Source organism: Phoca vitulina, unplaced genomic scaffold (assembly GCF_004348235.1).
Source record: "Phoca vitulina isolate PV1807 unplaced genomic scaffold, GSC_HSeal_1.0 scaffold47, whole genome shotgun sequence".
Classification (NCBI taxonomy): Eukaryota; Metazoa; Chordata; class Mammalia; order Carnivora; family Phocidae; genus Phoca; species Phoca vitulina.
The window spans coordinates 5,781,038-5,808,666 of record NW_022589750.1 but is presented as its reverse complement, the minus strand read 5'-3'; the positions used below and the strand labels follow the sequence as shown (position 1 = coordinate 5,808,666).

The 27,629-nt window shown below is 46.1% G+C and overlaps 1 protein-coding gene across 1 annotated transcript in view; it reads right to left on the bottom strand.

Moving 5' to 3' along the window:
* The window catches only part of DNAH9 (dynein axonemal heavy chain 9), a 338,385-nt gene that overhangs the window by 79,870 nt on the left and 230,886 nt on the right, over positions 1 to 27,629 (bottom strand). Inside the window, exons 50-56 of the mRNA XM_032431745.1 lie at positions 22,363 to 22,788; positions 15,796 to 15,915; positions 13,034 to 13,222; positions 10,321 to 10,556; positions 7,418 to 7,540; positions 6,239 to 6,443; positions 5,143 to 5,307 (exon numbers count right to left, since the gene is read on the bottom strand). Of these exons, the coding sequence (XP_032287636.1) occupies positions 5,143 to 5,307; positions 6,239 to 6,443; positions 7,418 to 7,540; positions 10,321 to 10,556; positions 13,034 to 13,222; positions 15,796 to 15,915; positions 22,363 to 22,788 (1,464 nt within the window). The remainder of the gene's footprint in view (positions 1 to 5,142; positions 5,308 to 6,238; positions 6,444 to 7,417; positions 7,541 to 10,320; positions 10,557 to 13,033; positions 13,223 to 15,795; positions 15,916 to 22,362; positions 22,789 to 27,629) is intronic.

The following is a 27,629-nucleotide window of genomic DNA, read 5'->3' as shown; positions in this document are numbered from 1 at the left end:
GAGAAGGAAGGGAAAAATGAAGGAAGGGAAATCGCAGGGAGAGATGAACCATGAGAGACTATGGACTCTGAGAAACAAACAGGGTTTTAGAGGGGAGGGGGGAGGGGGGATTGGTTAGCCAGGTGATGGGTATTAAGGAGGGCACGTACTGCATGGAGCACTGGGTGTTATATGAAAACAATGGATCGTGGATCACCACATCAAAAACCAATGATGTATTGTATGATGACTAATATAACATAATAAAATTAAAAAAAAAAAAAAAGAAAATCCAGAGAAAACAGCATAATAGAATTTTCTGCTTTAATTTTTATGAAAGAGTTAATGTGTAAATTCACAAAGAGGATCTCTTTCTTTCTTTCTTTTTTTTTTAAACAAAAATGTAATTCCAGCGTAGTAACATTCAGGGCATATTAGTTCCAGGTTACAATATAGTGATTCCACAACTCTATACATCACCCAGTGCTCATCATGAGAAGTGTACTCGTAATCCCCATCAACTGTTTCACCCATCCTCCTACCCACCTCCTCTCTGGTGACCATCAGTGTGTTCTCTAGAGTTAAGAGTCTGTTTTTTGGTCTCCTTTTTTCTTCGTTTGAAACTCCACATATGAGTGAGATCATATAGTATTTGTCTTCATCTGACTATTTCACTTAGCATTAAAGTCCCTAGATCCACCCATGTTGCAAAAGGATCTCTTTCAATGGAAACATTTATTTTCAGAAAATTTCTTATCACAGGGAAAAATGAGAAAAGAGATCTTAGCATCAGAGAGAGATTCTGAAAGAACATGACACTAAATACAGACCTCAGTATGACCTGCCTTATGTTCTAGAAGAGTGAAACCAATGATAATTCATGAGAGTCTCAAAGGAAAAAAAACAATGACCCCATTTGAAGATGAGCTTGCAGTAAACAATTACAAACTTCAGAAGAAGTGTTAACAAAGCGGACAATTAGAAACCCTCCCTCCGCCCTCTCCCCCAAAATCCCAGAAGGATTAGCATTCCAAGAGCTGAAGATCGCTGAACAATCTATAACTATTAACTATTTCTGTTTAAGAGCAGTAGAGATGAAAGAAAGCATAAAATCAGGACATTGTAAGTAGGAAGACGTATTGCCTGAAAAAAACCATACAACTAACTAGGACTTCTAAAGATAAGAATTCAATTATTTAAATGAAAAACTAGTGCACAGGTTAAATAATGGACTAGCATTGGAAAGAGAATACATGAACTAGAAGACAGATCTGATGAAACTGCAACAAAAGCAGCTCAGAGAGAAAAGAAAGATGAAAAATATATAAGAGGTTGTGAGAGCTGGCAGACAGAATGAGAAGATTCAAAATACATCTAACAGAGGTAAGTAGAGAATAGGGAGAAGCAACAGTTGGAGCTATAATAGTTGAGAATTTTCCAAAATTGATGAAAGACCAGAGCTCATCATCATCAAAGAGAATTTACTATCCACAGGCCCTTGAAGAAATAATTATTTGCTTCAATTAGAAAATGATTGAATCCAAAAGGAAGAAACGAGGTCTGAGAATTTCTTAAATATATGGTTAATCTAAATAACAAAGGCCATAAAAAATGGCCACCTTGGGAATAGTAGGTAGAACTAAAATATAAAACAGTAACAGAAGATGGAAAAGGATGATCAAAGTATTCTAAAGTCTTTATATTGTTTGGAAGAGGCTAGATATATCACTTTATATTAGACTTTGTTAAGTCAATACAGATATTGTTAAGTCACATATAAAATGAAATATGATTTCATATATAAATGAAGTAAGATTCATCAATAAAATAAAACAATTGTGCAACACTGTTGAATCACAGATCTGTACCTCTGAAACAAATAATACATTATATGTAAAAAAAAAAAAAAGAGAAAGAAGAAGAAGAAGATGATGATGATGATGATGATAGCAGGAGGGGAAGAATGAAGGGGGGGAAATCGGAGGGGGAGATGAACCATGAGAGATGATGGACTCTGAAAAACAAACTGAGGGTTCTAGAGGGGAGGGGGGTGGGAGGATGGGTTAGTCTGGTGATGGGTATTAAAGAGGGCATGTTCTGCATGGAGCACTGGGTGTTATACGCAAATAATGAATTGTGGAACACTACATCAAAATCTAATGATGTAATGTATGGTGATTAACATAACATAATAAAAAAACCAAAGTAAATAACTTCAAAATCAGCAAAGGATAAAGAGGAGAATAAAGAAAAAGAAAGGAGGAAAAACTAAGCATGGTGGCTAGAAAACACAAATTAAGATGGTAGGAAGAAATTCACTCTATCAATAATGTTAATAAATGTAAATCGGTTAAATTCAGTAATTGAAGACATAGATTCTTGGAAGGGGCTGGACTGAACAAAAATCATACAATTATTCAGAATGGCGTTTTGAGATCCATATGTTTCAAGCTCACCTGGGTTCTTAATGCCGTCCATTAACTGTGTTTCCTGAGTCACCTTTCGTTCCTATTTTAGCAATTGCAAACCTTCACTCTGCTCCCCAAGCTACCTACCTCACCACCACTCCTTTACTCCCAGCAGGTGAACATGACTCATGCTCTCCCCGTTTATATAAAGACCAACAGAAGGAATCTCCTTCATTTCTGCCTCTCTTCTGATTCCTTTAAGTCTCTGTCTCCCTAGCTCAGTTGCCTACATGGATCCATGGACCATGGATCTCATTTCTAGACTCCTGTTTGTCCCCAGCCCCTATCACATTGGAGCTAGCTCTCCAACTTTCTATTTACTTTTTTAAAGATTTTATTTATTTGAGAGAGAGAGAGTGCACGAGCAGGGGGGAGGGGCAGGGCAGGCAGAGGGAGAAGCATACTCCCTGCTGAGCAGGGAGCCTGATGCGGGACTCCATCCCAGGACCCCGAGATCATAACCTGAGCCAAAGACAGATGCTTAACTGACTGAGCCACCCAAGTGCCCCTCTCCATCTTTCTAAAGAGAAGCTCACCATCTGTGGACCTGAATGGCATTTCCCCTTTCTTATGTACCCCACCGTATTAACCATTTCTTCTTTTTTCTGTAAATTCACCTTCTCTTCTTGACTACTGCTCTTCTTTTATAATCCATGCATCCTCCCAACTCCTGGCGAGGATCTTAGTACGCTCAGTCTCTCCCATCTCAGGGGATCCATGTCCTTCTTAAGTTACAATCCTTTCTCTCTCTCCCAGTTCACAGTTTGGCTTCTTTAAAGGGTTATTTATACTCACTTTCCCTTTCTCAGCTCCCATTTCCTCTCATTCTAATGTAGTCTGGCTTCTGCTTTCATGGAAATCATCCTCCCCAAGATCACTGATAACTCCTTTTTGCAAAGTTCAGTGGCCACATCTCAGCCATATCTCATTTGAGTCCTCAGCATCACTCAACACCACTGGCATGCCTTCTTGAAATGTTTTCTCTCACAATCCCTTATTTTCCCTGCTTTTCTTCTCATCTCTCTGCTCTATTCCACAGTTTACATCTTCTGTATTTCTCTTAATACGTATTAGTCTTCTTCCATGCTCTACTCCCAGTCTCATCATTGTGCACACATCTCCCCAGTGACTTCATCCACTCCTGGTTTCAATGACCAACTACTTGTTGATGACTGTAAGCACTTTATCACCAGCCAAGATCAGATATCCAGAAACCCATGGGACAGATCTATGTGAATGGCCCAGAGGCACTCCAAACTCAATACAACACAAACTAAAATAATAATTTCTTCTCATCCCTAAATCCATTTCTGCTCCCATCTTTCAGCTTTCAGCACCTTTACTTATCTAGGTGTTTATTTCCAGAACCTGAGACATTTCCTTGACCAAAACTTTTTTTTAAGATTTTATTTATTTATTTGACAGAGGGAGAGAGAGAGAGAGAGAGCGAGCACAAGCAGGGGGAACAGTAGAGGCAGAGGGAGAAGCAGGGAGCCCAATGCGGGACTCGATCACAAGACCCCGGGATCATGACCTGAGCCAAAGGCAGACGCTTAACCGACTGAGCCACCCAGGTGCCCCTAAAACTTTTATCCATATATAACCATATGTGAGTTGGGTTCTGTCCACCCCCCCCCATCTCTCTTGCCCAAGACAGTGGAACTTCTACATAATTATTGTACAAACTCTGCACCATCCTATCTAGAGATATGGAGGCCACAGAGAACCAGCAGTAAAACCTGGTGGTCACGTAGTGGCCATGGAGACGATGCAAGGCTGGACATCCCTGCTCTTACTGTCTCTCCCTCCAACCTCAATTGTCTGTTATCCCAGAGTGGGCATGAGCTGGTCTACCTGCCCCCATCATTACTTTTCATTTTCCCTGCCCTGTCCCTACCCGGAACAGAGGCTTTGATATTTGGAGAGGTCCCAATAATCTGACAAAGAGTGTATTCCCTCCAAGGTGTGTTGTTACAGTACTGAGTGGTATCCTGCTCAGAACCAGGGTCTTAATTGTTCCTCTAATCCAGGAGCAGGGCTGGGAATGTTGTTAAGCCTGCGTAGGACAACAGCCTGCCCACAAAGGGTGAGAGGCTCGGACACCCTCAAGTCCTGTCTTCCAGTCCCCCACAGGGGAAATAAAAGCGTTCCAAACATTGTGGGATAAAGGAAGGAAGCTATCTACTGCATCATCTCCCAGGATGACAACCGTTTTTGAGAGCTGAGCTTCCTGAGAAGTCACTGAAATTCCCTCATGGCAATTGGACTTGTGAGATTTTTGCAGGCTGGTGGGTTTTCTCAGGGTGCAATCATGCCGAACCAGCCAACACTCACAGCAGTGGGACGCCTTAACTTCGGGGCAACCGCACACACTGGCTAAGGATGAAGTCTGAGCTACCATCCCCCGCGTGGAAGACGAGGCTGGGCACAGACTTAATGCTCATCAAACGTCTGTGGAGTTGAGTTGTCAAATGCACCTCCCAGAAGGCAGGAACTCCCTAACACAGGGTGTGAGCTGGTCGACTCAGGAATCCCGCCTCGCTGGACTTTCTAGAAGGAATTCTGGAACATGGAAAAGGTACCTGGGAATTCTGACTTCGTGTTTTTTTGTTTTTGTTTTTTTTCCAAAAACTCAGGACTCAGGGGCTGGAAGGAGGGCCTTGCCGCCCAACCTTGGATGACAGGGCAGTTTTACCTTCTTCTCAACTTCGGCGGCTGTCTGCTTGGTGGTCTCCAGGTTCTCCACTAAGGCCGTGTCCCCCAGGAAGTTCCCAGATGCTGAGGAGAGGCGAGATAGCAGGTTGTCTTCTAAGGTCTTCAGGGTGATTTTGAACCCATTCTGCTGCTTCGTGAGATCTGACTGCAAACATCAAGTAAGGTGGAGTCAGATGTGGAAGCCCTGAGCATCCTGAATAAATAAATGCTACAGGGGTCAAGTTCCTTCCTTCAGACGGATGAAGCGGGAGACAGGATAGCATGAGAACAGACAAGCAGATGAACTGAATCCCAAATGCACCATTTATTAGTCATGTGACTTTGGGCTAATTTAGCTTCTGCTTCTTCTTCTTTTTAAAAATATTTTATTTATTTAACAGAAAGAGAGAGAACACAAGCAGGGGGGAAGGCAGAGGGATAGGGAGCAGCAGAGTCCCCGCTGAGCAAGGAGCCCGATGCGGGATTCGATCCCAGGACCCCGGGATCATGACCTGAGCTGAAGGCAGATGCTTCACCGACTGAGCCACCGGTGCCCCACCTTCCTGGTTTTAAATTAGCCCCCTGGCTTTTTAATATCACGCTACTTTATTTTCTTGGAAAGTTTTGTTATTACCTCGAATGACATTGTTTGTCTATGCTATTTATTTTCTGTGTTCCTCCACTAGACTATAAGCTCCGTGAGGGCGGGAACATGGTCCCCCAGTCCGTGGTATTTTGTTATAGCAGCCTAAGTTGACTAAGACACTCTCCCCACATGGTGGTTACTTCTGGACTCATGTGTGGGCCCAAGCACGTTCATAAACCTGGGCCAGGCTCTGCTCTTGGTGACAAGAGTGTGTGGTCTCCCAGCTGTCTTCGGCCTCTCTGTTCTTAATCTTGCTCTAGTCTCTGTTTCCCAACTGGACACTCAGGCAGCTAAATGATGATGGCCAATCCTCACCACCCCCCAAAGTCTAGCTAAGAACCATGCTGCTCCGCTCCAGGAAAAGCAGCCCCCACACCTCACCCAGAATGGAGAGCAGGATCTAGTGGCCGAGCATTTTCATCCTCCCTTCCTTGGTGGATCCTCCACGTACCTTCAGCTGCTCCAGGTCCGGCCTCTCCATGCTGACCACAGCGGCCAGCAGCTGGTCCTCCAGGCCGTCCCTGGTCACCGTGAAGTTGATCAGGGTGGCCTGAGCCTGCAGTTCGGGCTGGTAGTGAGGATTGGCTAGCTTGGTGTGAAGGATGAGCCGGAACCTGGGATTGTATTCACACTCTTTGTCTCCAATTTTAATGAATCTGGAACACAAAGGGTCATGTGAAGGTGGGGTGCCTTCCCATGAGAATCGGTTCAGGGACAGAATTCTAGATGTTTTTTTGTGAGATCGTAGCAAGCAATATTGCCACATTCGGATTCCTCCCAAGCATGTCTAGATTGAGCCCTGAGATCCTTGTTTGCCCCAATGTGGGGCATGGGGGTGGAGGGTGAGAGACTTTCTCGCACGGCCACCATGTTTGATTTGACGTGCATGGCTGTTGGGAGAGCCATTCACACTGTAGTCCAAGTAGGTTGGTACATTATGAAACTTTCCCAGCAGATGGCAGTAAAGTGTTTGCAGAAAAGGACACCATCAGTTTGCACAAAGGTGCTTTACAGGCTCGCAAAAATAGGCCGTCCTTTTTTTCATGGCTGATGGAGAACTATGGGTGGAAATGGTTAATTCAGCAAATGAGCACATCCTAAGGACATGGAAAGGCAATTTATGGCCTGGGCAGTGGGTAAAGCAACCCTCCATGACAATGCTCTCTCTCCTATGTGCTTATTGTCCTTCATCCTCTCTCATCCTCTTCCTTCTGCCAGACACTTGCTAAGCCTTGATCACTTGCCAGCCCCCAAAGCAACAGGGGCTCATCAAAGGGCCAGAGCACTGAGTTCTCAGAACCCAGGAGTCTAGCTTGGATAAAATGCTCATGCTTACAAGGCAGTCTGCATTTTGACCACTTCCTTTCTAAAATTCCTCCAAAAGAGTGCACTGTTCCCATGTGGGAGGAAGTCAAGGAGGACGTGACTGATGGGAGCAAAGTTATTGCAGGAAACTTTCTCTACGAGTCAAGGGCAGCTAAGTATTCCCCTCGGGGAAGTGAGAAAGGTGTGCGTGCTGCAAGAAGCCCGTGGCAGGCGTTGAGGAGAGGATGTTCAGGGAAGAGCAGATCTGCTCACGGTTCTGGGAGCCTGCTCCTCAGGGAGGATCAGTGACATGGCGGAGTCTTACCGTCCTTTCTTGATGACCTCTCTCCCAAGAAGGGGTCCCAGAACAGGATCAACGGACTCTTCTAGGTTTTCGATCAACACCACGTCTCCAGCCTCCAGGGCACGCTCTAGGGTTTGGAGGTAGCTGGGGAGAGAGCTGGACAGTATGAGCCTGCGGCAGGGTACAGATGCACAAGAAGTGTAACAGGACAACTGGGGCCTCCATGGAAGATGTGGGGCACAGCTGCCTGGGCTGACCTCAGTGGGCCCGTTTTTCTCTATTTAAAAGGATATTTATTTGATCTTGTACAGTTTCAGAAATGAGGAAAAATGACAAAATACAAAAAAGGATACAAAAATGAATGTGACCCTTTCATTGGTCATTCGTATTTTGGTGTTGAATGTGTATGTTTGGATATATTATATTTTCAAGTTGATTCCTTTTATTATATTTTATTTATAATTTAATTTATATTTGCATTTATATTTATTTACTATTGGATTCATACAGCACGTTTGTTTTATAATTTGGTTCTTCTACATAAAATATATCGGAAACATTTCCCCACATCATTAAATATTCTCCTGTAACAATTTTCTTTCTTTTTAAAGAATAAATTTTAATTTTATTATGTTATGTTAGTCACCATACAGTACATCATTAGTTTTTGATGTAGTGTTCTGTGATTCATTGTTTGCGTATAACACCCAGTGCTCCATTCAATACGTGCCCTCTTTAATACCCATCACCAGGCTCACCCATCCCCCCACCCCTCTCTCCTCTGAAACCCTCAGTTTGTTTCCCATAGTCCACAGTCTCTAATGGTTCATCTCCCCTGAGCCAAAACCAAGAGTCAGAGGCTCAACCACTGAGCCACCTGGCTGCCCCTAGAAAGGAATGTTTTGATCAAAGTGTGGGGAATAGGCTAGGATGAGATTATCTGGTCCATGACACAGATAAACATATACCCTGGTGGACCTTGGGATTCATTTCTCCTCTTATCCTTTCTAGAAGAAGGGATCCATTCTGGTAGTTTATATTTGCTTTAACTATTTTTGTAACACTGCGTGTTTGATTTAAACAATGCTGGCTGATCTGGACCTCTGGGCAGCCATGTTCAGGATGGATGACCACAGCAGAAAGCCTCACCTTGGCGGCTGTGTGTTGGAGAGGATAAACCTTGGGTTTCTAGCTGAGGACCATCTGCTTCAAACACTGCCTCCATCAGTTTAAAAAAATATTTAATAAATTAATTTACAATTGCGGTGAAATATACGTAACACACAACCTGCCATCTTCGCTGCTTCTAACTGTACAGCTCAGGGGCACCAAGCACATTCACACTGTTGTCACCACCATCCATCTCCAGAAGTTTTCCATCTTGCAAAACTGAAACTCTGTACCTGTTAACTAATGACTCTCCATACCCCTCCTCTCAGCCCCCTGGGAACACCGTTCTGCTTTCTGTCTCTGTGGATTTGACAACTCTAGGAACCTCATATAAGTAGAACCATACAGTATTTGTCCTTTTGTGACTGGCTTATTTCACTCAGCACAATGTCGTCAGGGTTCATCCATGTTATAGCGTGTGTCAGAATTTCACTCTTATTTGAGGCTGAATAATATTTCATTGTATGGATACAACACGTTTTGTTCATCCATTCATCTGTTGAGGGATACTTGGGTTGCTTCCACATTTTGAATATTGTGCATAATGCTGCTATGAACATTGCTTTTAAAATGGTATACTCTTGGGGCACTTGGGTGGCTCAGTTGGTTGAGCATCTGACTTTTGGTTTCCGCTCAGGTCATGATCTCAGGGTCGTGGGATCAAGCCCCGCGTCGGGCTCCCTGCTCAGTGAGGAGTCAGCTTGTCCCTCTCCCTCTGCTCCTCCCCCCGCTCATGCTCTCTCTCTCGCTCTCAAAATAAATAAAATCTTAAAAAAATTAATATGGTATACTCTTGCAGACATTAATTTGCTTCTGTGAACCTCTATTTCCCCAGGTGTGAAATGGTACCAGTAACGCTAACCTTATCAGCTGTGTGGATTAAGGAAAGCATTTGAGATCAGGTCCCTAACACGAGGGCTGGCACATACCCAACCGCCTCACAGATGATCTCTGTCCCCCCCCGCTTTACCCCCACTGCCCGTCCTATCCCGCTCATGTATCCTGATGGCACAGAACAAGAACTGAGAACTGAAACTACAAAGCTAGGTTCTAATACAGTTAATGAAGCCATGAGGTGGGAGGTGCGGAGGCTGGAGCGGGTGCTGGATAGACATTCTCCGCATCATTCATGTCCCTTTGGGTAGTAAGTCTCCATCGGGCACGTGCGAGGCCATGGCAGGTACCGGGGCTTCTCGAAGGTTCACAACTGACTTGGGTGCTATGCATCCAACCGCAAGGTCCCATCGTTCCCCGGGAGAGACAATGCTTAGGTTTGTGCTATGGGGCTCTGCGCCGGAGGTGGGAACACTGGGCAGAGAAGTGGGTTCTAGGACGGGCTGAGACAGGCACAGTTCGGCTAAACGTGAGGGAGACTTTGTGAAACCCAGAATTGCGCCTGACCAGGGAGGACGTGTCCAAGGAGAGAAGGGAGGGGGATGCTGGACGGTGGAGACAGGACTCCTGATGGGTCGGGTGGCTCACGTACACTCGCACACACACACACACACACTCACACACACACACTCGCGCACACGCACACACACGATTTCTCATGACAAAGAAAAGCAGAGACTTGGTACCCACGCATCTTTCATTGGGAGGTTTCCTAAAATGGGAAGAGAAACAGGAGAAACCTCGTGGAGGAAGCAGGAGGGTAGAAACAACCCACTGGGGCTTCAGATCCCCTCATGACACTTTTTTGTCCCCTCTGCACAAACGACAAAAAGGGAGAAGCGATGTGCTCAGCCACCTACCCCTTCTGGCCGATCTGGGTGACCCGGAGGTTCTCGCCGTATTTGTTCTTGATCCACTTGATGCCTTGTAGTTGTGGGTCAACCATGAGGGGCCAGCGCTCGCAGCTGAGGAGGATGGTGGCATTCTCCGTGGACATGCGGTCCGCGGGGAGGCCCTGGTTCTGCCAGGCTGCCACGTCGGCATCATCCGTCAGCATCCTCAGGGGATCCAGGGCGGGGGTGACGGGGATGGGGACCTGATGAGGCAGAAGCAGGACACATGCTCAGAGCAGAAGTGGGCTTCCTCAGCTGGGGGACAGGGGGGACGCCCAGGAGCTCCCGAAGTCGGCACAACTCCTTCAAAAGCACGATCAAAATCCCCCCCAGAAGAGTGCTTTTCTGGCTTCGTGATTATTTGTGGAAGCAGGTTTTCTTCAAGTCCTGAGAGCCTTTTTTTCTCTCGATGGAGGAATAGCAGCAGAGATCCGGCCTCTGTGACCATTTGTTCTGGGGTATACTCGCCTAAATTGAATTTCTAGCATAGATTATGTGTGTATTATCAACAGTCTCCTCCCTGCCCTTACTCGTGTTAATAGGGTCCCTTTCCCCCTGCGTTCTGATTCTCGTGCACGCTTTCCGGAGCAGGTCCCAGGCCTGCTGGGCTTACCCCCGCCTTGCCAGCCCACATCACCCTTTCCGTCATGCACGGCACTCACCACCTACTGACAGAGGCCCAGCTTGCAAAGAACCGGAGATGCTCCCCTTTCTCCCAGTCCAGAACACCCCCCACTTCCTGGGTCGCCTGCATGACCTTGCCCTGGCTCGCTTGCTGGTGCATGCTGGGAAGCCCATCAGCTCACCTCCGGGCCTGAGGATGCTTCCCTGGGACCTGGTTCCCTCTGTGGCCCCCGTGTGTGCCCCAGATCCCTCCTTTTCTTTTTCTGTTGACCTCTCTCAGCTCATTCAATTCTTCTACAGCTAATATTTTCCACTGGGGACACGCATACATTTTTTTTTAATTGGGGTAAAATTCATGTCACTTAAATGAACCATTTTAGAGTGCATGATTCAATGGCATTTGGTCCTGCACAATGTTGTGTGACCATCAGCTCTATCTGATTCCAAAACAGTGTCCTCAGCCCTAAAGGAACCCCATACCCTTTGGCAGGCCCTCCTCATTCCCCTCTACCCCAGCTCCCAGCAACCACTAATCTACTTTCTATTTACCTCTTCTGGATAGTTCACATAAATGGAATCATACAACAGATAACTTTCTGTGTCTGGCTGCTTTCTCTTAGTAAAATGTTTTCGAGGTTCACATACACACACATGACCCTTTAACCTCTCTGTCCCTCTCTCCTCTGTGGTTTGTCTTCCCTGTTACCTCAGGAAAGCCTGTCCAATCCATCCCCTTTCCCTTAATCTCACTCACTAGGGTGACCGATGGCCAGCACTCTACCATCAAACAAACCTTGAAAGCAAGATCTGCCTCTGGAGGTTCTTATCCTGGGATCAGGAATGTATTTCAAGTCCATTTTATGCACTAAAAACATTCCTGTGAGAAGAAATCCAGAGGTCTCACTGGAGCGCCAAAGGGGTCACGGCCCAAAAATGCTTAGGAACCCCCCAAAAAGCCAGAAAAATCCCCACTAAGCTGCCCTTGAGCTCCTCACTTTTGTGCACTCAGTTAATAATTGTCCTTTTAATAATTTCCTTTCCCATGGTGTCCAAGATAAATAAATAGCAGCTTTATTTTTGTTTCTTTCCTAGTGCCGTCAGGGCATGTATGTATGTATGTATTTCCATAATAGTTTTTATATCACTATTTAACAAATCATCAAGTGAATAAGATTTTGGGAGCTGATCTATGGAACCAACCATCACCAGACAATAAGGGTTTTATGTTCTGAGGATCTGCCTATGCACACATTCTGGAATACAAATCTTCTGTACATAGTGAACTTTTGGGCTGACTCTTACTGCAGCCGCTTTCTGTGAACCTAACCTCCTCTACTGGACGGTGACCTTCCTGTGGGCATCTGGGTCTTTGAATGGCTTTTGTCCTCCTGTCTGGTGGAGAGGGAGGACATGCGGAACCCTCAGTGAACATTTGTGGATCGAGGATGATGAGTGATGGGAAAGTGGACAAGGTGAGGAATTATTCTGACTACAGGCTCCAGCCCTGAACCCCTTTCAGCCAGGGACCAGCATGCCCCCCCACAATCGTCTCAGTAGAAATGGAGGGGTGGGGAGCAAAATCCACCCACTTACACTAGGAGGACAAACTGAGGACTCATGACTGAAGTAGGCAGAGCTGTTTGCATAAGGGTGTCTGGGTTCCCATGACCAGGGGCAATGCAGGATCTTGGCCCTACCACAGCTCTGAAGTTTGGCTCAAGAGCGGGGAGACTGGAGGGAACACACAGGGTGCTTTGGATGTCTCCTGAGTTTTATAGTTCGAGGCAGCCTGGTGGGCAGTGGATCAGAGTGTCCCTGGAGAGCCCAATGGAGAGGAGAGATGCTGTCCTCAGGTGGCCCAGAGGGCAGTGGATGGGAACATGGGTGAGCAGAAGGAAGGACATGGGTGCCCATGTCACATGCAGGTGAATGCTCAGGTGGGAGTGGTGGGGGGAAGTAGGCAAGAAGGAACAAGAAGATGTGGATGGTCAGTGTCCCGTGAGCTCACTGGTAGCCACAGGCTGGTGAGGTCAGGAGAAATTCAGGCTGTACGTACTTCCAGCTGGCTCAGGTAGGGTCTCCAGGTCCCGTCCATGAGGCTCTGCCGGTATCTCTTCGTAAAGAAGCCGAGGTAGGACACGAAAGCTGTGGTGAGTAAAATGTCTCCACATAACTTGCTCTCCTGGTGTCGGAAGTTCTGCACGGCTTCTGCCCACCTCACGTTCTCAGAGGCAAGTCCTCCCACCTACGAGTTCAGAGACCAGAGAGAAGAGAAGGCTCATCATCCCACAGGCTCTACATAGCGCCACGGACTCAGTCACAGAGAATGCACAGTGCACGTCTGATACCAGAAGACTCGGGACATCACTTATGTGGCCCTTGTGATCACTGGGGACTTGTACTGGCCACAGCATACACTCAGCAAACACACCTATTCTGTGCTGTGCATCCTGTGGGCTGCAGATGGATTATAGGCTTTGAGCGCAGGCTTCTGGGCTCTGCCCTTTATAGGCAGGAAGACAAATACCACCCACCTCCAAGGGCTGGGGAGAAAATTAAATGTGATCATGTACGCTCATCACCTAGCGCAGTGCCTGGGCTGCAGAACCTATTATGTGTTCTCCCCCTTCTCCTCGCCAAGTGCTGGGAATCGGAAAACAAGTAAAATCACTTCCAGGCGCTATAAATAATTCACAGTGGGTGGGCAGATAGACACGGTAATTAAGACACAGAGTTAGAGGTACGGGAACACGCGCGTGCACAAAGTACCAAGATGGTGGAACACGTCCTGATTGTGTCTGCCCCACTTTGGGATGGCACACCTCTCCGTGGGGACCCCCCTCCGGGGAGGAGAGGCCTCCTTTCTTTGGATATGGCAGGGCTGTCTGTGTTATGATTGACCCCTCGTCCTTCCTTGAAAGATGGCATCGTAGAATGTCACGGCTGGATGGGCCAACACAACCATTCCCATGCCTGTTTTTAGATGACACAGATAAAGACCAGAATGTTGAGGTATCGCGCCAGGACCTCTAGGTGGGTAGAGACGGGGTTGGATTCAGAGGCTGTACACCCTGCCTGCCTTCCAAGGGGACCAAGTCAGAAAATGCTTCACCCAGGCAAAGAAGGCTCTGCTAAGTTCTGCGAACCAAACAGAAAAAGGGGCGGAAGACAGGCCAGCTAAGAGGTCTGGAATGTTTCTTGCCTCTTTGCAGAAGAGCTGTCTCTAGACCGAATTGCTCAGTTCAAATGATCATCTCAACGCAATGCAAGAGCAGGTCCAACCAACAAGTACACAGACACACTCCTGTGGAAGAGCCTTTCCTCACCAAAGCACGGCTCAGTTCCATCATTATTGTGACTCCTTTCTCCTTCAACGAGAAAAAGCTGGCTTCATTTTAGAAACACATAGTGGCTGGAATAAAAGTAAAAAGGTATCAACTCCACCTCCCATCATTGGAGACAAAAGCGCTGTAAAAGGCTCTCGGTGGAAGAGAAATCATGCCCAGCGGACACTGCTTTGCAGGATCTTAGCTGATTTAGGACAAGAAATACAAGCCACTTTCACATTCAAAAAGGCTATGAATTCTTTGACACTCCCTTCAACAAGAATTGGCACCTGGGGTGCCGGGGTCATTCATTCGGTTAAGCATCCCACTCTTGGTTTTGGCTCAGGTCATGATCTCAGGGTTGTCGGATCAAGCCCCGAGTCAGGCTCCATGCTCAGCGGGGAGTCTGCCTGGGATTTTCTCCCTCCCCCCTCTGCCTCTCTTCCTGTGCTCTCGTTCTCTTTCTAAAATAATTAAATAAAATTAAAAAAGAGTTGCTGCCTATGCTCCTCCTCCCTGAACCTGCAACTGCTTTGGCCAATAGTACGAGGTGGAAGGGATACTGTGTTTGGCTTTTGGTCCCAGGCCTTAAGAGACTGGAAACTTCTACTTCCTCTTAGAACCCTTGTGCTTGGAGCCCTGAGTCCCCATGTAAAATGTCTAAGTACAGAGGCCTGAGACTACATGGGGGAAGCTCTGCCCTTCTAGTAGCTCCTGCCGAGGTGCGTGGGACAAACCAGCCGGCCACTCAGTGGCCCCAGTAGGCACCACCTAGAGCTGAGAACCTGCCATTTGAAATCTGCCCAAATTCCTGACCCACAAACTTGTAAGAGACAACGAAATAGTGGTTGTGTTATATCACTAAGTTCCAGGGTAGTTTGTTAGCAGACAGCCATCAGACAAACACCCTGCTGTGACCCTCAGATTTCCTCTCTTAGGGAGGCCAGCCTGCGTGTGTATGTGTATGTTTGTGCACACACGTGTGAGTGCACCCACGCGTATGGGCAAGGTCACGCTCACAGATGCTCAGGGTCAAGAGGTGTCAATCTTCTCTGCTTCCGTCTCAGTCCCTAATGCTGGTCACGCCTTTATCATCAAACATTACACAGTTAAGAGCTGCAGAGCTTGCCTACCGAGTGGCTAGCTCTGTCTTGTAAGGCTTCGTCTGGCCGAGGCACATATATGCACGTAAGCATGTCGCGTCTCACCCCGCTGTCTGATAGATCAAGGGCTCCCATCCTCCCAAACGTCTCTGTAGGAAAACTCTCTTGACCAGACCAGGGTGTGCATTCACACTTCTCAGGACTCAGTCCCTGCAACCCAGCGCATTTTAATATCTGCTCCCCACCCCCCGCACACATCCTATTACATTTTAATATTTCCCCCCAAGTCAAAGCAGCGCTAAGCTGTGCTCATCTATTTTGTACCTCGGCGGCACTTGACAAGCTCAGCTAATATAATTACGGCTCAGGCTGCTGAGGCTCACACTCACCAGGCGATTTGCAAGGGAGATGGTTCCTGTGGTCACTTCAGCTTCTTGCTGACATTTGAGTTTATCTGCCGTTGCTTTCTCAAACTTGGCTGTGAGTTTGGCCAGGTTTTCATTAAGGTGCTGTTTAGGAAGGAACACAAGGTCTATCAGTAATTCCAGCCTAAGTCATCACCTCCAGTGGGGCCGAGATAGAGTCACGTGTAGGTGGTTTTTAAGGAAGGCACCCCCCCAGGACAGGAGAGCTGTAAGGGACTGGAGAAGGCAGGGCAGAGAAGAAAAGGTAGGCAAATTAGGGGTGATCTCAGGTGGAGTCCTGGGGGAAGCCCAGGTCAGTCCTGACCCAAGTGAGAGGGCTGAGCTTTTTCCTACCTCAGTCCTTGGTGTGGGGCTAAGAGGGGTGATGGACATGGGGGCGGGGGGGGGGGGGGGGAAAAATTTTTTCTCTCTTTTTTGGGGGGAAAAAAAGGTTGTAGAAGCCTGCAAAAAAAACCCACCAGTGCGCTATTAAAAGCAAAAGTGCACCAAAGCCTGGGGTGGCCTGAAAATGATCATTAGGATGCCAGGGGTCCCGGGACAGATGCATGCTGTGTCTCCCACTGGAGGTCTAGGGTTTGGGATTGGGCCGTGTGCAGCCTTAGTCCTCTCCTTGCTTTCAGGTCCTAGGAGGACAGGTAACTTTTGCTTAACCTCACCTATTCTGTCCAATTATCTTGAAGTAGAGGAGAATTTTGTAAGAGGACATGGTTTCAATGTTTTCTAAATTCATCAAGAGTTTAGAATTGAAGTACGTAGCTTGTGTTGCCCTCAGAATACATATCTGCATACACGAAGATGTAGGGACACATGGTAGATACCTCTAAATATGTCTCATGTCTATGCAGTAACTGGGATTTGGGCTGCTTTGCTGGCCATTACCACGTCCCAAGAGAAACAAATCAAGGGCCAAGTTTATACAGCCAAGCAGTTTGAAAAGCAGGTGGTGAGCCATCGATTGACAATGGCAGACTGGCCACACTCATTTACTTCCTCTTCTTCCCAAGACTTCTCTAAAATAATTTTAAAAACATCATAAATCCTTGGGGCGCCTGGGTGGCTCAGTTGGTTGAGCGACTGCCTTCGGCCCAGGTCATGGTCCTGGAGTCCCGGGATCGAGTCCCACATCAGGCTCCCTGCTCGGTGGGGAGTCTGCTGCTCCCTCTGACCCTCCTCCCTCTCATGCTCTCTGTCTCTCGTTCTCTCTCTCTCAAATAAATAAATAAAATCTTTAAAAAAACAAACAAACAAACAAAAAAAACCATCATAAATCCTTAACACTGAGCAACTGTTGAGGGTCACTGGAGAGTGAGGGTTTCCAATCGATTTATGTTAGACTGGACTCACAGGGGAGTGGAAACTGCCAGAGGAGGGCACAGGAAGCTGCAACACAATGCGGGCCTCAATTCACCAAAGGGGGCATGCAATGGGGATTTGGAAATGTCAGGTGGGATGGAGGGGGGTTCTGAAAGTAAGAGGGTTCATTGGAAGCTGACTGATCCTCTACCCCCATCTCCACCCACAGGCTCAGTGTCCAATGTCACCAGGCGTTCGTGTCACCAGCAGGAGATTCAATAATGGCAGAGAGAAGACATCACATTCTGGCATCGAGGATGCATCCGACATAACTCAACTGATCCTGAAAACAAATTCTGCCTCTCAGTCAGCTCTGCCCTTGCTTGCAGAGCTATAACCAGCTTTTGAACACTACTCTTTTAAACATGAAAGGACAAGAAGCCATTTAATGAAGCCTAGATTAAGGTAAACAAGAGCGGAAAAAACCACCTGAGAAAAGAGATAACTTCCATCACAAGAGCACAGTAAAGCATAAAATCCTTTATGAATAGTTTCCTAGGAAAATTCAAGATGTTTCATCCATAAAACAAGAAGAGAATGCTAGCAAAAGGAGCAGAGGGAAAAAAAAAAAACTGTTGCAGACATTATTTTCTTGTTAATGTAAAAAAATAATAAATTCAAGGGAAGGGTTAAAAGATGAATTTGAGGAAATCTAGAAAGTATAAGAAAATGTAAAGTGACCCTGAGGAAACAAAGGACTCATCAGAATGCTGAGTCTGTTGCATCCAACAAACATGCATTCTAGAAAATAAGATCAAAAAGTAAACAGAAGGGAGATTACCAAAGAAATAATACAAAATAATTTTCCAGAGTCAAAGAAAAGAAGTCTCCACATGCTGAGTACAATGAATCTAAAAAATGGCAGCTAAGCACACCAGTGCAAAGTTTCAGAAACCAAGAATAAAGAAAAAGGGGTGCCTGGGTAGCTTGACTGGTTAAGCATCTGACTCTTGATATTGGTTCAGGTCATGATTTCATGGTCATAAGATCGAACTCCACGTGGGCTTTGCACTGGGCATGGAGCCTGGGATTCTCTTTCTCTCTCTCCCTCTGCCCCTTCCTCCACTCGTGCTCTCTCAAGAAAAAAAAGAATAAAGAAAAAAAATGTAAAGACTTTCAGAAAAGTGGAAACAGTGCATTGACAAAGGAATGGGACCCTGACTGCTCATCTGACTTCTCACTAAAGAAAAGGGTAAGGCATTCAGTGTTCTAAGGGGGATAAAAAAAACTAGCATCAGAATTCAGTACTCAGCAAAACTGCCTGGTCAGTTTAGAAGTCAAATAAAGGTATTTCCAGACCAGAACCATTCAGAAAATTTACCTCTTACTTAACATTTCTGAGCAAGTTACTTAAGAGTGAGCGCCAGCAAGCAAGAGAAAAAATCAAGGAAAGAGAAGTCAAGAGCTCCAGAAGTCACTGGAACCAACCCAAGAAAGCAGTGAACGTGTTTCCTCTCCAACACTGATTGGAACTCTGAGTCTGGGACAAGAGTGAAAGGTCTTTTTTTTTTTTTCTTTTTAAAGATTTATTTATTTGACAGAGAGAAACACAGCGAGAGAGGGAACACAAACAGGGGGAGTGGGAGAGGGAGAAGAGACTCCCCACGGAGCAGGGAGCCCAATGCGGGGCTTGATCCCAGGACCCCGGGATCATGACCTGAGCCAAAGGCAGACGCTTAACAATTGAGGCATCCAGGCGCCCCAAGAGTGAAAGGTCTTGAGGGCAAAAATGGAAGTGGTAGGATACTGGATTGCATGGAGAGTTGAAGGGTAATTGAGGCTATGCAAAAGGATCTAATGGCAGAGAAAGAAAACACAAAGGCAAGTGGAAACTCCAGGGGGAGGGGGAAAATTATATTAAAAAAAAGGAAATGAATTAAAAATAGAATTGTTTTAAACAAGAAGCAGAATCAGACCTATAGAGAATAAACTGATGGTGGCCAGAGGGGAGGAGGAAGTGAGGATGGGCAAAGTGGGTGAAGGGGAGTGGGAGGTCCAGGCTTCCAGTTACAGAATGAATAAATCATGGGGATGAAAGGCACAGCATAGGGAATATACACTCAATGATATTGTAATAGCGCTATGTGGTGACAGGTGGAAGCTACGCTTGTGGTGAGCAGAGAACATAGAAACCTGTCACATCACTATGTTGTACACCTGAAACTCATACAACATTGTGTGTCAACTATCCAAGAAAGAAAGAATTAGTTTCTTAATCTCCTTTTTGGATTGTTCAATACTTACATATAGAAATAGTGATTTTTGCATGTTTATTGTATATCCTTTGCGTTTTCAGAATTTATTAGCCCAAATAGCATTTTGTGGATTGTTACTAATAAATAATAAATAATTTCTATAAAAAAAGGAAACATAATTCTAATGGACCAGTTAGATCTGCTATGAACAACATAGGAAGGTTCATAGAATGCAAAGGGAATTTACTGATTTTTCAGCTTTCCCAGTCAGTCAGTGAACAGAGCACGGGACACTTAACTTTGGTTGCAGAACAGAACGGAGATATTTTGCATCTTGGTGACTCAAAAGCAAAAGTAACAATCAGTAATGGTAAGAGAAGGTGGGAGGTGGGAGGTGGGAGGTTGGGGGAAGAGCTGAAGGAACGGGTAATAATTTTATCTTGAAAACAGAAGGTTCCAAGGAAGCCGCCTCTATATGCCAGGACAAGAAATACAGGTTACATCAACTAAAACTAGTTGTCATGATGGTATCGAGAAGACACATGGATAAACATCTTAGAGCCTCGTCTGGCAGAGTGCCAACCTGCCTGCCTAAAGTATATCAAGAAACAGGGATGCCGGCACAGTGTAGAGATGGGAGCTCTACATTCACATGAGCCGGGGCCAGGAAGATGATGGAAGCTGGTCAGGGGAGTCTGGCATTGAAAAACATAGGCATCGGTGGGAACCTGGGACAGACCTGGGTTGGATGGGAAGGCGCTACTCAACTCTAGGATTGGTTCATGATATTGGGGAATCTGAAGACCTTAGGACCGGCCAGAAATCAGATTTTTACGAAAATCTCCTGTTGATTTAAATACTGGTGGTTAACGAAATCGTTGACAAAAACTGGGTGAGTGTGGGCCAAAGGAAACGCGTAGAAGCTACGAGTATGAAGGCTCCGAGTAGCTCGACCAGTCCTCTGAGGCAGACACAAGCAGGCAAAGGGAGGCTCTGAGTAGCTCGACCAGTCCTCTGAGGCAGACACAAGCACGCAAAGGGCGGAAGACTGTGGTTTCTCATTAGATGCCTTTCGCTGATATTTTGCTTACTTGTCAGTATGTGCTCCGTGAACATGCCTTACTTGTTTTTATTGCCATTCTTTTTATAAATTGTTACATTAATATATGCTCATTATAGAAAAAAGGAAAATACCTAATATGCAAAACCCACCCAAAATATAACATGTAGATAAAAGTGCCACTATCCATGTTTTTATGTATTTGATAATCTGTCTGGATATATGCTTCTTAAAAAAAGAAACTTTACCTTGGATATAATATTCTTTACTTGGAATTATCCTAAAATCCTAAAAATAAGACTTGGGGACCGGAGGAGGCTGGCAATGTCCTCAGGGTCATAGAGGGAAAATTTCCTTGCCCGGGGTGGGCCTCAAGTTAGGGGTGGGTATCAGGCCTCTGTTGTTAGTGGGGGGAGTGTCCAAACTCTTGGGATGCTGACAGGCATGTGGATGAGCAAAGGATGGAGAGGAGGTTGTTAAAAGCAAGAATACATTTAAAAAAAAATATTTTGGCAGAAAAGAAGTGTCTTCCTAAGGTAGCCAAGTCTTTGAAAGATATGCTTATTGCTTTCACAGGTTGAGTGGGCCCATCATGTGAATGTTGGCTAGTGAATAGGTATAAACATTTTGAAAACATTCCCTTTGCACCAAATGTTCCTTTAGTTAAAATAACTTGAGTATAAAAAAAAAAATCTTTGAAAATGCAGTTCTTAAAACATTTTTCTGGGAGAGACTGTGGAATACAAAAACTATCAGGAGGCTTTTGCCCTTCAAAATCAGCCACGGGGGTGTTCGGGTGTTCTGCCCTGGGTGTTCTTTTTAGAGGGCCATTGTTAAGGTGATTATCACCTGTTTTAAGTAGACTGGCCCCTGAACATCTGGATTTATAAAGCCAACATACTGAGAGATTAGCTGCTTTGCCCAAGTTTCTTTTCTTGAGAGAGAGAGATCGGTGGCAAGGTTCTTTGAACTAGCGCCCTCAGCCTCAGAATTTAATCTGGCAGTCAATACACCTGGGTCATACGGAGCTTACTTCTCACCACCTGTAAAGCCCTTTTTACCATCACGACCGATCTGCCGCAAGGCTCTTGCTTGCCTGGAATGCGTGTGCGGAAAGGAAAGATCCAGGAAGCGTTCTGGACTGCACTTGATCACAGGAGTGACCGATCACCAGAGCTAGCACGTGCCTCGGGAGAAGGAGGGAGAGCAGAGGTCGGGAAGCGATGGTCGTGGTGACCGTGGCAGTGGCCTCAGCCCCACGTGGCTCTTTGTGCCCTCGTCTTCTCCTCGTCACTATGATCTCAATAAGCGAGAGGTTACTGTGTCCATTTTACTTCAGGAAACTGAAGTGTGGGCATTTTAAAGACCTTTCTAAAGGTCATACATCTATAAATGGTACAGCTCGGATTGGATTTTCAGCTGCTCTCCCGTCCTGAGGGATTCAGATTTCTAGCTTTGGTTGTATCCATTTTAAGGGCAAAGGTGAAGTTCAAGGGGGAATCTCTCTCAAACAGGTGTAAATCCACGATCGCCCCACTCCCCAGTCTGGAGAGAGTCAGATCTACTCCAAACATCACCAAGAGGTTAATAAAAGCTAGTGACCCTCGCCATTTTACATTTATGGTCAAGGGACCACCCCCCAAACCACAATGTACTACTTGCTTCTAAAAGCTTCCATAGAACAGCGCAGATCACATAAGACCAACGGTCTGCTGGATTTGTCTCACGTGGACTGTAGAGTATTTGAGAAAGAGCAAGAGGTGCCTCAATTGAAAAGTCAGGAGCTTTGGCATCCCACTTTGGTTTCTCTGCCTCTTTTTCAAAATCGGGACACTTGGGCGCTGGGACATGGGGGCACATGCGGTTGGCACCAGAGGCTGCCCCGCGGGCTGGGGTGGCTGGGGGGGCTCCGGCCTCACTTACAGCGATTTTGGCTTTTATGGCTGCCAGGTTCTCCTGGGCGGCAGTGAGGTCTGCGGTGGCCCTGCTCAATGCCTGGCGCTTGGGTTCCACATCGCAGAAGACCTCGTAGAACCGCACGATGTTGATGACCCAGGAGCAGAGACCCGCGGCCGCGTACGACTTGGTGGCCACGAACTCGGGGCGGAACTCTGGGTCCTGCAGGTATGGCCTGATGGCCTTGAGGCAGCTCTCGGGAATGTTCTCCTTGTCGAAGTTGATGAGGGAGTCCAGGAAACCGTCCACTTTGGCCATGGTGACCTTGGCGGCCTTCCAGCTCCGGTCCTTGGGCACCCGGCCCCCGGGGGCCGTGAGGGTCATCACCGCCGCGCTGACGTTGCTGACAGCTGGAGGCGGGGCCCCAAACGACTTCAGCTCGGTCAGGTTGGTCTGCGGAGAGAGCACGAGGTGGTTAGGGAAAAGCGGACGGGCTTTCTTTGTCCTCGGCTGCTCGTGGACTTGGGCTCCAGGGCGGTCATTCTGAAAGGGCTGCTTTGAAGCTTGTGGAGCCCTCGGAAGCTTAAATGTCATGGCTCATCCGAAGGAAACCAAAGCTACTCCCCAGGGCTTCAGACTGCCCCCCACCGCCCCGAATGGCTAACCGAGATTCAGCTCTGTTTGTTCAGTTCTTTAAGGCCACTCACAGCCCATTAGAAACACACAATTATTTCACATTCAACAGAAAAATAGAAGGATGCCAATATACTCTGAAATAGGCAGCATGCTATGAATAAAAGATAAGGTTATTATAAATTAATTTCCCATCTTGGATTGAAGAGACTAGCCCTGTAACCCAACAAATTTTGTTTTTCTTTAATTAAACTGCTTTGTTCCATGAGCTTATTCTAACTACACTTGACTGTCCTGATAGCAAAGTGACAGTTTCCGCCAGGAAATAATTCAGACCGAAAGCCGGGCACAGTCACTGCCCGTGCTTAGATGTGGGGTCGTCCTCTGCTCCAAGCATCACTTGGCAAGTCACTTCAACTCTCCAGGTCTCTGTATTTCCATCTATAAACTGGAAGCAGGGGGATGCACTCATCTGTGAGTGAAGCTGTGTCTTAACTGCGTGTGACGTTGACTTAAGGTTTGTCATGACCATCCGTGAGAAGCCTATGGCCTGAAAAGCTCTTGTTTTGGGGGGCTGATTTTGGAAGTGGGGAAAAGTCTTGATTTCAAAGATTATGGCCCCTATGCCAAATTAATTTCCAGCCCAAGAGGGCCTGGAAATCTACAAACGGCCGGGGGGGGGGGGGGGGGGGGGGGGGATTACTTCTTGCACCTAATGAAAGCACGTGGGAAGATGCTCTTTGCTTCTGAAACTATTTTCACATTTGGTCATGAAAACTCATCAGAGGCGGGGATGCGAGGACAATGTATGTGCGGGGGGAGGGGGCAGAGTCAGAAACAAAACCCCACGATTTTAAACCAGTTTAAGTTCAGCATGCTCAATGTCCTGAATGAAGAAAATATAAAAACGTATAGAGATGAAATGGAATCCTACAACCCAGATATGTCGCTGTTAATATTTCCATGTAATTCCTTCCAGTCTTTTTTATATTCAGTCTCTCTCTGTAAATTACTCACAGCCTTTCTGGTAGTAGTGACAGAAGACCCAGCTCAAGTACAAGGGGGACTTTTTCGCTCAAGTATCTGAGGGCAATGAGCCGGGAGCTGGCTGTAAGGACGAGTGGATCTGTGTTTTGAGCATCTATGGGCTCTCTGGATCTTTTGTTTCTGCTTCTCCTTGCGCATGCTTGTTTTGAATAGCAGTTTCCTCGTGATGCAAGGCATACGACCTACCCCTGTGCCCTCAGCTTGTGCCACTGTCTGTCTGTCCCTGAGCTCTAGCCACGGTCACCTCCTTCCAGCGCATTGATTGCAAGCTCGTCCCCACCTCAGGACCCCAGCCTGGGACACTTCTTGCTAAGCTATTTGCATGGCTCATCCCTTCTCATTCATCAAGATCTAAATTCAGAATTCAGATGTTGCCCACTCAGAAAGACTTTCTCATCAGCTTCCCCTTCTCATCATTTTCTATCAGCACCCTGATGATCTGCAGAGAACTCGGGGCCATCAGAAATGATCACCAACTTTTTCCTTATTGAATTTCCATATCCTCATCTGAAATAGGGACCTCATCAGTCTTGTTAACCACTGTCACCCCCGTGCCTAGAACAGAAACTGGCATGCAGCAGGTGCTCATCAACATGGGTGTCCAACAATCACCTGGAATGAATGGGGGTCGGCAGCTAAAGGTCACAGCCATCACTTTGCAACCAGAAGGGGAGGAGACTTTTTCTCCAGTGCAAGTGGAAATAAAAATGTCCTGGGAGGGGGTGCCTGGGTGGCTCCGTCGGTTAAGTGGCCGACCCTTGGTTGCAGCTCAGGTCATGATCTCAGGGTCCTGGGATTGAACGCTGTGTCGGGCTCCTTGCTCAGTGGGGAGGCCGCTTGAGATTCTCTCTCTCCCTCTCCCTTTGCCCCTCCCCACCCCCCGCTTGCATGCTCTAAATCAATCAATCAATCAATCAATCAATCTTTAAAAAATTGTCCTGGGAAATGATCTTGTTTAGTTAGGTGGGGCTCCTGTCGCCAGTCACAGCAGGGCAGGCCGATATGGTTCTCCTAAGAGGAACACAGGATGGAAGAAACAGTTCTCAGAAGGTAGACGGGAATTTGAGTGAGCCAACAGCAGGCGTGCTTGGTTTCTGCACCCCACTCCTGCCATCAGGCTCTTGCTCTCCCTGCTGCCTGATGCATTCACTCTTCTCCAAGTTTTTACTCCAATTTCTCCTTCTCTGTAGAGTGGGGTCGGGAGGGTGGTAGAGGTGGGGCAGGAGAGCCGGTCAGGATCAGAGCTCCAGGGAGGATCCAGAGCCACAGGGGACGGTTTGATATCATTCTAACGTCCAAGGGGAAGCCCCTGGAGGGTTTTGGGCAAGGAGTGAAATGATGTGGTTTTGCTCTGAGAGCTTTTTGTGGCTGGCCCCACTGTGGCAGGGCAGGTTACACAGTTGTTCAGGGAGGAGACTGAGCCAGCCTGGGGCCGGGACTCTCAACAGCAGAGATGGTGGCAGGTGACCGGGACTCTCAACAGCAGAGACGGTGGCAGGTGACCGGGTTTGGGACATATGTTGGAGCTAGCGTAGGCAGAAGTTTTAAAAAGAGGCATGAGACACAGACCTGTACCCCTGAAACAAATAATACATTATATGTTAATAAAAAATTAAAAAAAAAAGAGGCATGAGAGAATGTCGTTTGTTATTCTTCTCAAACAGAATTTGATGTCAAACATTCAATTTCTGGAAACCTTTCCACAAATTAACCACGTGGATAATGCTTTGCGGGACATTCTTCACATAGATCTTCGTGAAAAGCTTAGATTAGCTCTTTGGGAGTGGATTTGCTGGGTCAAAGGGCAGGGCACATATTTGGTGTTCTTTGTACACACTATGAGCTTCCCCAGAAATTCCAACTCCAGCTCTCAGTGTTGGAGAAAGTTTACGTTTGCTCCCACTCAGCATTGGTCACATTAAAAAAAAAATTTGTTTTTTCAATTTGACAGGCTGAAAATGGGATAATATTGGTTTCATTCATATATGTGCATATATGTGCATATACATATTTACTAGTGATACTATTTTTTTTTTCATGTTTTTAAGCAATTTGAGTTTCTTGGTTTGTGAATTGGGTATTGACCTTTGCCTACATTCCTACTGGGCTGTTATCTTTTTATTTTTGATTACTGTATTGGTCAGCGTCCCTGCAGGCCAAAAAGATGATATAACATCCTGGCTAATTTAAGGGGAACTCTTTATAAAGAGAGAGTGCCTTACCCGGGGCTGGTAGCAGTTGGGCTGGGTGGGGCTGGGGTGGCTCTGTTTCCACCCCTGGAAACTGTGGTTGGAAGAACCAAGCCAGAGAGAAGAGAGGGAAGGAGAAGAAGAGTGAGAGAGAGGGTAAGAGAGAGAGAGAAGGAGGGAAAGGGAGGGAGGGAGGGAGGGAGGGACAGAGTGGGAGGGGGGAGGGAGGGGGGGGGGGGGGGGGGGGGGGGGGACAGGGGGGGGGGGGGGAGGGAGGGAGGGGGAGGGAGGGCAAGGGAAAGTGTCTGAGGTCACCCAAGCCAGCCTCCCAGGTCATGGAGAAAATAGAATGGGGAAGGGCCAGGGGAGACAAATGGTGGATTTCCAGCCCAGTTTATAAGAGTTCTTACATACTAAGGATATTAACTCCTTTCTTTTTAAATTAAAAAATCTTGTTTATAATATTCTGTGGTATATAAAATTTAGTTTTTATGGAGCCAAATTTAATAATCCTTTTCCAGACGATACCATGATATCATCCTTTGTTTTTCTGTTCAGAAGGGTCTTTCACATATATTAAAATCGATCTGAACTTGTGATTTTTTTTAGTTCTTTCATAATTTTATTTCTTATTGCTAACTGTTTTATAAGGTAACACTGTCCTTTTATTAAAAGAATGTTTATTATGAAATATTTAGCAAAGGTAAAGGTGAAAGCAGGAATCACTCATAATTTTCCTACCCAGAGATAAATGTTACATATACCCATGTCATATATATACACACGTCGTATGTATTCACAACTACGTATCATATACACACTCCTCTATGTCATACACACACGACACATGTATGCACATACCACACACATATGTGTATACAAACATACGTGTCATACACACACGTACGTGCATCACATATATACACGTCAGACACGTCATACATGCCACAGATACACGTGTCATGTACACAGATCGTATGTATGCACACCTTCATGTCACACAACTACACATATGTACATAATTCATATATATGTCATCACATAAACACACATCACATATATACATACCCATCATGTTTACACACACGTGCCCCTACCCGTCACACATACACACGTGTCATATATGCACATGTCATATACACACACATAGATGACATAGAGACTAGAAGACACAGAGAAGAAAGACAATGAGTATATACATGAAGAGGAATACACAGAGGAAAAAATATCTATCTGGCTCATTCGTGTACATGCACATGGACATATACACACAAATATACACATATCAATCACTATTTATACTATTTTTTGAATCTGATTTTCACTGAAAATTATATCTGAAGTTTTCAGTGTCGTTGTTTTTGTAAAACATGATTTTAAATAAAGTATGCAGTTTTCTCTCATTTAGATGAGCTGCAATTTACT